Source organism: Cebus imitator, unplaced genomic scaffold (genome assembly GCF_001604975.1).
Source record: "Cebus imitator isolate Cc_AM_T3 unplaced genomic scaffold, Cebus_imitator-1.0 Scaffold698, whole genome shotgun sequence".
Lineage (NCBI taxonomy): Eukaryota > Metazoa > Chordata > Mammalia > Primates > Cebidae > Cebus > Cebus imitator.
In genome coordinates this window covers 65,313-75,835 of record NW_016108013.1, presented here as the reverse complement: position 1 = coordinate 75,835, position 10,523 = coordinate 65,313, and the positions used below count along the sequence as shown (strand labels likewise).

At 46.4% G+C, this 10,523-nt stretch overlaps 1 protein-coding gene across 2 annotated transcripts in view; it reads right to left on the bottom strand.

Moving 5' to 3' along the window:
- Window positions 1-2,511, bottom strand: part of ALG8 (ALG8 alpha-1,3-glucosyltransferase) — a 40,993-nt gene extending 38,482 nt beyond the window's left edge. Inside the window, exon 1 of one of the 2 annotated variants that reach the window (XM_017518692.2) lies at window positions 2,354-2,511. In XM_017518692.2, the coding sequence (XP_017374181.1) occupies window positions 2,354-2,448 (95 nt within the window). In that variant the 5' untranslated portion in view covers window positions 2,449-2,511. The remainder of the gene's footprint in view (window positions 1-2,353) is intronic. The other variant, XM_037734975.1, reaches the window with a different exon arrangement.
- Between the last annotated feature and the right edge of the window lie 8,012 nt (window positions 2,512-10,523).

The window sequence follows — 10,523 nt, the reverse complement described above, 5'->3', positions numbered from 1 at the left end:
AGTGGCAGAGTGACACCCTGTCTCAAAAAAAAAAAAAAAAAATCAACTACTCAACTGGCTGCAGAATAGATGTTACGTCAGCAGGCATTCAGAGTTGCTCAATGCAGAGCTACCACAGCCTTCAATTTGTAAAAAAATTAAAATGCAGTACTTGTGCAGTGCAATAAAGCAAAGTTTAAAAAATGAGGTATTCCTGTACATGTGCTGCCAAAGCGAGTGCTATACACATACTTTTTTTTTTTTTTTTTTTTTTTTTGAGACGGCGTCTCGCTCTATCGCCCAGGCTAAAGTACAGTGGCACGATCTTGGCTCACTGCAACCTATGCCTCCCAGGTTCAAGCGATTCTATACTTCTGCCTTAGCCTTCTGAGTAGCTGGGACTACAGGCAAGTGCCACCACACCTGGCTAATTTTTGTATTTGTAGTAGAGATGAAGTTTCACTATGTTTGTCAGGCTGGTCTTGAACTCCTGATCTCGTGATCTGCCCACCTTGGCCTCCCAAAGTGTTGGGATTACAGGCATGAGCCACTAAGCACGGTCTACATACATTCTTAATCTGGACCAAGAGCAGTGTTCAAAATAACAACTCTGGCCAAGCACAGTGGCTCACACCTGTAATGCCAACACTGGGAGGCCAAGGCGGGCTGAGATTAGGAGTTTGAGACCAGCTTGGCCATCATGGTGAAACCCCATCTCTACTAAAAATACAAAAATTAGTTGGCCGTGGTGGTGGTGCACACCTGCAATCCTAGCTATTCTGGAAGCTGAAGCAGGAGAATCCCTTGAACCTGTGTGGCAGAGATTGCAGTGAGACGAGACTGTGCCACTGCATTCCAGCCTGGGTGACAGAGTGGGGTGAGACTGTGTCAAAAAATAATAATAACAAACAAACAAAAAATAACAACTCTGAGAATATATTTCTACCCTGAAGCAACTGAAGCAAGATATGTCTCCTTATGCACAGTTAATCATTTTGCTTAATCTACATGTCTACACAGTTAATCATTTTGCTTATTCTATATTCCAATTATATGATTACATCAGTAATATACATACATCAGTATGGGCCTACATTCTATACATATGACTCTCCCATACTCAACAAGTGATCACCAAGAGCCTAAATCAAAGAATATCAATAAAACAAACCCTAACCTAGGAAGTGGGAGGAAGTGGAAGGAATGGAGAAAAGGGATGAGGAAGAAAAAGGGAAAAGAGGAAGGATGAGGGGAAGGCAGAAGCTAATATTAATAACTATTGAGCACCTACTGTATACACACCACCATTTGATGGTTGCTTCTTGGTTTCCACGCTTTCAGTCTTAGCCCTACATCCATGTTTTTACACAGCAGTGTAATTATGGTCTTCGTAACCCTGTGTTATCTGTCCCCTCTGTACCCCATCCTGTGCCACTCCTCTCCCTCAATGCTCTGCAGCCACAAGGGCCACTTTCTGTTCCTAGAATGCTCTGACTTCTTTCCTACCCTGACATTTCTCAGGGCCTTTGAATTTACTCTTTCCTATGCCTGAACTGCTTTTCACATGGCTTATTCTTTTCCATTTTTGGAATTTTAACTTAACACCTTCTAAAGGAGTAGCACCCAGACAGTTACCCTCTATTTCTTTTATCACAATCTGAAGCTTTCCTGTTTGTCTAGCTCTGCTCACCAACACCACAGAGGGCAGGGACCAGTAAGTCTTGCTCACCACCCCATCTCCGCGAGTTAGAATGGTATCTGGAGCCTCAGGCATCTGATAATACTTGCTGAATGGACTGAGATTGGTGGCTCAAGCCTGTCATCCCAGCACTTTGGGAGGCCGAGGGGGGTGAATCACGAGGTCAGGGATTCGAGACCAGCCTGGCCAACGTGGTGAAACCCCGTCTCTACTAAAAATACAAAAATTAGCCTGGCGCGGTGGCGGGTGCCTACAATCCCAGCTACCTGGGAGGCTGAGGCAGAAGAATCGCTTGAACCTGGGAGGCAGAGATTGCAGCAAGCCAAGATCGCGCCACTGCACTCTAGCCTGGGCAACAGGGCAAGACTGTCTCTTTCTCTCACTCTCTATATATACTGGCTTAATGGCTGGTGGAATATTAAGGATGAGGACCCTGTGGCTCATAAGCGTTAAAGTGACTTGCTCCAAATCAGACAGCGCCAGGTCTGAAACTAGCCAGTTGGGACGAAGTCAAGTAACAACCGACGAAATGGAAAGCTTAGCAAAGACAGGGTAGCGACAAACACAACCTAAAGTTCCCTCTCTTCATACCCAGGGATATCCCCACCTTTCTCTCCCGCCCTGACAGACCGCGGGGCCTCCCCCGCCCAGTCCCTGGCCGTACGAGTCCCTTACTAGGTGGGGATGAGAAGACATTTGAGGAGAGTCACCCCGAGCGCCAAAGCCGAAAACCAATTGCCGGTACCAGCCGCAATTGTGAGCGCCGCCATTGCTCCGCAACGCACGCTTCCTACCAACCTGATTCATATCCGGGATCCCGCGCATGCGTGGAAGATCCTCTGAGGCTGTGCCTGCGAGCTGCGCGCATGCGGCGAGTCGCGCAGCCAGTCAGAGGACTGCAGTCAGCTATTTAAACCTCCCGCTCACCCTTCCTTTACAGCAGCGTCTCCCGGACCGGTAAGGCTTCGCTACGCCTGCGCAGGCTTTTGTAACCATTTTTAAGTCTTATCAGCTACTTCATACTTGAATTGGAAGAGTGTCGGGTCGTCTGCTCTGGGTCATCACTGTACCTAGTATTGGGGATACCTAGGTGAGAAAAAAACCTCTTACGCTAGAGACGTTCGCGTACTAGTGGAGAATCTAGGATTGTTGCCCGAGAGTTATAGTAGATAAAAGTACCAGAGAGTACTGCGGGGGCTCCCAACCTGTACCAACCCTGTACCGGAGTATTAAATCCAGCTAGAGAATGACATGAGGAAAGACACAGAGGTGAAAAATAACTGCGTTTTTAGAACTCTGAGCGAAGCTCTTGGCTCCGCACCTGCCTGAGCGTAACCCATTCTGAAAGCAGGCTGGAGTCTAGTCCTAACGCTTAATGTACAAGTAATCTACAGTTCGTATTAAAATTCGGATTCTGATTCAGTAGGTCCAACAAACTCTCAGATTGCTTAATGACTGAGGCACATGCAATGGAATTAGACTTGTGTCATTATTTTACTGTGATCTTGGACAGACTAAGCTGTCCAAAACCTCAGCTTCCTTTTTTCCAGACAGACTCCGGCTCTGTCGCCCAGGCTGGAGTGCAGTGGCGCTATCTCGGCCACTGCAACCTCTGCCTCCAGGGTTCAAGCAATTCTCCTGCTTCAGCCTCCTGAGTAGCTGGAATTACAGGTGTCTGCCACCACGCCCAGCTAATTTTTTGTATTTTTAGTAGAGTCGGGGTTTCACCATGTGGGTCAGGCTGGTCTCGAATTCCTGACCTCGTGATCCACCCACCTCGGCCTCCCAAAGTACTGGGATTACAAGCATGAGCCACTGAGTATGGCTTTTTTTTTGAAAGTAGGAGGAGATAAAAATGGTTTGTGGCCGGACGTGGTGGGTCATACCTGTAATCCCAACACTTTGGAAGGCCAAGGCGGGCAAATCACCTGAGGTCAGGAGTTGGACACCAGCCTGGCCAACATGGTAAAACCCCGTCTCTACTAAAAATACAATAATTACCTGGGTGGTGTCGTGGGCACCTGTCATCCCAGCTATTTGGGAGGCTGAAGCAGGAGGATCTCTTGAAACTGGAAGGTGGAGGTTACAGTAAGATGAGATTGCAACCACTGGACCCCAGCATGGGTGAAAGAGCAAAACTCTGTCTCAAAAAAAAGAAAAAAAATTCAGAATATAAACAAGTCTCCAGGCAATCAGAACCCATAAAGCAGCGGCAGTTTGTGAGATTATCAAAATCCTGGCACTCTCCCTTTCAAAGAAATTTGTAGTGGTCAAGAAAGCTTTCTAGTCACCAGCAATGCCCAAAAACTAGAGTAGAATGGACTATTTCTTTTCCTTTTTTTTTGAGACGGAGTTTCACTCTTGTTACCCAGGCTGGAGTGCAATGGCGCGATCTCGGCTCACCGCAACCTCCGCCTCCTGGGTTCAGGCAATTCTCCTGCCTCAGCCTCCTGAGTAGCTGGGATTACAGGCACGCGCCACCATGCCCAGCTAATGTTTTTTGTATTTTTAGTAGAGACGGGGTTTCACCATGTTGACCAGGATGGTCTCGATCTCTTGACCTTGTGATCCACCCGCCTCGGCCTCCCAAAGTGCTGGGATTACAGGCTTGAGCCACCGCGCCCGGCTGGACTATTTCTTAGAAAGAAAAGAGGCCAGGTGACATGGTTTATGAAACACTTCAACAGTCTGCTCAGATTGTTCAGCTTGAAGGCCCCTATACAACTGACGTTGGCCCTTTTCTGCAATGATGAGTAGATCTGAGACATGGGGAGAAATTGCAGAAGAGGGCCAATGTCAGTTTTATAGGGTCTATAAGATTATGCTTAGATGAATTAATTATATGTTTTTAGACTTTGGGATGATTGTTTATAATGTCACTTGGAGGGTAATTAAACTAAAAAATAAATAGGCTAGGCGTGGTGGCTCATGCCTATAATCCCAGAGTTTTGGGAGGCTGAGATGGGAGGATCACTTGAGCTTGAGAGTTCAACACCAGCCTGGTCAACATAGCAAAAACTTGTCTTTACTAAAAATAAAAATTAAATTAAAAAATTAGCCAGGCGTGATGGTGCATGCCTCTAGTTCCAGCTACTGGGGAGGCTGAGTTGGGAGGATTGTTTAAGCCTGGAAGATTGAGGCTGCTGTGGGCTGTGATCATGCACCACTGCACTCCAGCCTTGGCAAGAGAGTGAGACCCTGAAAAAAAAACAAAACAAAACAAGAGAAAGAAAACCGTTGGTCGGGTACATTGGCTCAAGCCTGTAATCCCAGTACTTTGGGAGGCCGAGGTGGGCGGATCACAAGGTCAGGAGATTGAGACCATCCTGGCCAACATGGCAAAACCCGTCTGTACTAAAATACAAAAAAAAAAAAAAAAAATCAGCCAGGTATGGTGGCAAGCACCTGTAGTCCCAGCTACTTGGGAGGCTGAGGCAGGGGAATCTCTTAAACCTGGGCAGCAAAGACTGCAGTGAGCTGAGATCGTGCCATTGCACTCCAGCTTGGTGACAGAGCAAGACTCGGTCTCAAAAAAAAAAAAACCAACAACAAAAAAGTCAAGTTCCAAGTTTAAAATTTTAAATGAAGCTGGATGATGTGGCTCACCCTGTAATCCCAGCATTTTGGGAGGCTGAGGCAGGTGGATCATCTGAGGTTGGGAGTTCGAGACCAGCCTGGCCAACATGGCAAAACCCCATCTCTACTAAAAACACAAAAATTAGCTGGGTATCATGGTGCGTGCCTGTAATTCCAGCAGCTTGGGAGGATGAGGCAGGAGAATCACTTGAACCCGGGAGGCAGAGACTGCAGTGAGCCAAGATCGCACCACTGCACTTTAGCCTGGGCAACAAGAGTAAGACTCCGCCTCAAAAAACAAAAAATTAAAATTAACATTATTGCATTTATATGCTGTCCTAGATATTCATTGCTGTATAACAAGTTACCCAAGAATTCTAGAGTGGCTTAGCCGGGTCTCTCAGGATCTCCCTTGAGATTGCAGCCAAGATGACATCAGGGGCTATAGTTAATTGAAGGCTCCACGGGAGCTGTAGTATCCACTTCCAAGGCCCACAGAAACCCTCAGTTCCTTGTCACATGAGCTTCTCCTTGGGCTGCTTGAGTGTCTTCAGGACATGGCAACTGGCCACTCCCAGGTCAAGTGACCCAAGAGTGAGCAGGGAGCAAGCCACAGTGCCTTTTATTCCCTAGTGTCTGAACGTGCACATCATCTCTTCTGCTTAATTCTCATTGTTAGAAGTTATGCTGGGTGCAGTGGCTCACGTCTGTAATCCTAGCACTTTGGGAGGCTAAGATGGACAGATCACTTGAGGTCTGGAGTTCAAGACCAGCCTGGCCAACATGGTGAAACCTCGTCTCTACTAAAAATACAAAACATTAGTCGGGCGTGGTGGCAGGCGCCTGTAATCCCAGCTACTTGGGAGTTTGAGGCAAGAGAATTGCTTGAACATGAGAGGCAGAGGTTACAATGAGCTGAGATCATGCCACTCCACTCCAGCCTGGGCAACAGAGCAAGACTCTTTCTCAAAGAGTTATGAAGTCCAGCCCACAGTCAAGTGAAAGGCAATTAGACTTCACCTTTTGAAGGAAGGAATAGCACAGAATTTGTTGACCTATTTTAAAATGATTGTAGATGTCTTAGCAGCATTCTTAGGATATCAGGGATATGATTGTATCTAGGTGAAAAAAACCTAACAAACCAGACTCCTGGGTGGAAGGGCCTTCCGTTTATCATGTCTAGTTTGTGCTCCCCCCATCAATGGTCTTTTTCCCTTTCTGTGCTCTCCTAATAGAGCCCCCAAAATGTGCAGGCCCTGTGTTAGGCCATGGGAATTCAAGAGTGAATGAGACGAGTCTCTGAGCCTACTGGGAGGCTGCTCATTCGCAAATCGTTCTAAAATTTAAAAAAACAGTAAGAGTAAATGAGGACAAGAGCTGCTTCACCTGAGGACTCATGTATGCTGGCACCATGCTGAACATTTCTGTTCATTTTATCTTCCTGGCCATCCTTGGAGGCAGGTACTGTGATGATTCTCAGCAGATGAGGAAACTGAGGCTCAGTCAGAGACGTTAGCTTGTTCAAGGACACTCTAAGTTAGGTAGGAAACTTAATCCTTTATCACAAACCCTTATAGCAGGACTGTCTAATACTCCATTATTTTGCCACTTACATGGTTCTGGCCTTCTCAGAGCTCAGAGTCTCCCAAAGCACATAACATCATCAATTGCTGACAGAATGTGATAGTTGTGACAATTACAGGCATGTATGAGATATAAAGGGGCACAAATGAGGTAATAATAAAATCCTAGGCCTGCTGCATCACCACCAGAGCCATCTTCTACAACAGGGGTCTTCCTCCTTTCTTCTTCTTTCTTTGTTGCCTTAACATGGGAATAGAAACCTCCCAACTTTTTTCTTTTCTTCTCTTTGTGTCTTTCTTTCTCTCCACTCTCTTTCTCTCTTACATTTCTCTTTCTGCCTTCTTTTTTCCCCTCCCTCCTTTCTTTTTCTTTTTTTCTTTCTCTCTCTCTCTCTCTCTTTTTTTAAAATAGAGACGAGGTCTCACTGTATTGCCCAGGCTGGTCTTAAACTCCTGGGCTCAAGTGATCCTTCTGCCCTGGCCTTCCAAAATATCAGAGGCGTTCAAACCAAAGCAACTCCACTTTGAATGAAGGCTAGGAAAATGAGGCTGAGACCTGCTGGCTGCATTCTCAGAAAGTTAGGCATTCCTAGCCTCTACATGTTTACGGTTAAGGGAACGTAAGGGAACAAATTAATAATGTTTACTAAACAGACCCAGACTTGAGAGTGTCCAGATATCCCGATATCTGGAAAACAAAGGCATTCCTAATTTTGCTTTAAAGATAATAATATTGATTGTTGCAAAATATAGTAATTAAGAAAATTAATCCTTTATCACAAACCCTTATAGCAGAACACATATCTCATGTATACAAGCATCGTACCTAGAGTGGATGCGTTCCTCCTCTTACTTTCATGAACATCCTACTCTGTCTATGGAGTAGTTGTTCTTTCACCACTTTACTGTAATAAACTCGCTTTCACTTTGCACTGTGGACTCACCCTGAATTCTTTCTTGCGTGAGATCCAAGAACCCTCTCTCAGGGTCTGGATCAGGACCGCTTTCCTGTAACAAAAGTACTGGGATTGCAGGGTGAGCCACTGCGCCTGGCCAAAATCTCCTGACTTTCTAATGGCTCCATAGTGTCTCCAGGAAAAAAACTGAAGCTGTCATTCAGGCCGTTCATGACTTGACTCCTGCTTGCTTCTCCAGCTGCGCTTCATCCTGCTTCCTCCCAGTGAACCTATCCTAGCCACATGGAAATTCTCACTCTTCTCTGAACACACCATATTCTTTTTATACCTTTGCTGTGGCATGGGCTGTTCCCTCTAACTCAAATGCCTTTTTTTTTTTTTTTTTTTGAGAAGGAGTTTTGATCTTGTTGCCCAGGCTGGAGTGCAATGGTACGATCTTGGCTCACTGCAACCTCTGCCTCTTGGGTTCCTGTCTCAGCCTCCCAAGTAGCTGGGATAACAGGCATGCGCCACCACGCCCAGCTNTCTTGGCTCACTGCAACCTCTGCCTCTTGGGTTCCTGTCTCAGCCTCCCAAGTAGCTGGGATAACAGGCATGCGCCACCACGCCCAGCTAATTTTGTATTTTTAGTAGAGATGGGGTTTCATCACGTTGGTCAGGCTGGTCTCGAACCCCTGACCTCAGGTGATCCGCCAGCCTCGGCCTCCCAAAGTTCTGGTATTATAAGTGTGAGCCACTGTGCCCTGCCCCAAATGCCCTTTTCCTCTATTGTATGACAGGCTCCTCCTATCCTATGACAAATCCTGCATGACCTAGTTCAAATGATCTATGAAATGTTCTCAAAGCACTTTGTGCGGTTTCTTTTCTAGAATTTACAATTGTAACCCCAGTGACAACTAAGGCCTCCAAGATTCTTCAGATCTAAATGAAACCGACTTTGCCCAACCATTTAGTCCCAATTTGACAGCCTGTGGAAGCCAAGGCCCTCCCTTGTATTTCTGCAGAATCTCGGAGGCATATGTTTTCACATCACCTCTTTTCTCCTGGGCTTCCTACTCCCTCAGTTGTGGCCTATGTTCTTACCTTATAACTCAGATGGGAGATTCAGCTCCTTCACTGCTTTCCAGGCAAAATCTGCTCATATACAGTATTTATGAATACAGAGACTTTACTGAACAGCTGGGTCACACAGCAAATCCTTTAAATGCCTAGGCATCAGGCTGGCCCTCCCCAGTCCTCTTTGACTCCTCGGCTATGTGGTGTTACCCTGTTGCCCTTTCCTGGTGCAGTTCCATTCTCCCTATTTTTCTGGTCTTCCCTCACTCTCTGAAGCAGCAAACCTCTTCCAAAGCTTTTCTCATGTAGAGTAGTTCCAGGGTGCTTTCTGTTCTTGGCCGTTCCTTCTACCCAAGACCTTAAGAAGGTGTTATTTCAAACAAGACAATTCCTTTCCCAAGAGGAGTTCTTGGGCCAACAGGATAATGACTTTCCAGTTGTCTTGCCTAATTGTACATTTATAAGCATGTCTTAGTTCAGGTTGCTATACTAAAGTTCCACAGACTGCGTGACTTATAAACAGGAGACATTTATTCCTCACAGTTCTGGAGGCTGGAAGCCTAATATCTGGGTCCAGGAAGAGGGTCTGGTGAGGGTTGTCTTCCAGGTTGCAGACTGCCAACTTCTATCTTCACATGGTGGAAAGAAAGTGAGAGAGCTCTCTGGGCTTATTTATTTATTTATTTGACAGAGTCTCACTCTGTGGCCCAGGCTGGAGTGCAGTCTCTGGGCTCTTTATGTATTTGATAGAGTCTTGCTCTGTGGCCCAAGCTGGCGTGCAGTGGCACAATCTTGGCTCACTGTAACCTCCACCTCTAGGGTTCAAGTGATTCTCCTGCCTTAGCCTCCCAGGTAGCTGGGATTATATGTGCCCACCACCATGCACAGCTAATTTTTTTTTTTCTTTGAGACGGAGTCCTGCTCTGCCACCCAGGCTGGAGTGCAGTGGCATGATCCTAGCTCACTGCAACCTCCACCTCCCAGGTTCAAGCAATTCTCCTCCCTCAGTCTCCTGAGTAGCTGGGATTACAGGCATGTGCCACCATGCCCAGCTAACTTTTGTATTTTTAGTAGAGACAGGGTTTCACCATGTTGGTCAGGCTGGTGTCGAACTACTGACCTCGTGATCTGCCCATCTCGGCCTCCCAAAGTGCTGAGATTACAGGTGTGAGTCACTGCACACCACTGGGTGGGCTCTCTTTTATAAGGGCAATAATTCTACTCACGAGGGCTTCACCTTCATAACCTAATTACTTTCAACAGGCCTCCAACTCCCTGTACCATCACATTGGAGGTTAAGATTTCTTTTTTTTCTTTTTGTTCCATTTATTTATTTTATTGCATTTTAGGTTTTGGGGTACATGTGAAGAACACGCAAGATTGTTGCATAGGTACACACATGGCAGTGTGATTTGCTGCCTTCCTCTCCATCACCTACATCTGGCATCTCTCCCCTTGCTATCTCTCCCCAACTCCCCACCTGCCACCGTCCCTTCCCTATTTCCCCCCAACAGACCCCAGTGTGTAGTGCTCCCCTCCCTGGGTCCATGTGTTCTCATTGTTCAACACCCGCCTATGAGTGAGAACATGCGGTGTGTGATCTTCTGCCCTTCTGTCAGTTTGCTGAGAATGATGGTTTCCAGGTTCATCCATGTCCCTACAAAGGACACAAAGTCATCGTTTTTGATGGCTGCATAATATTCTATGGTGTAT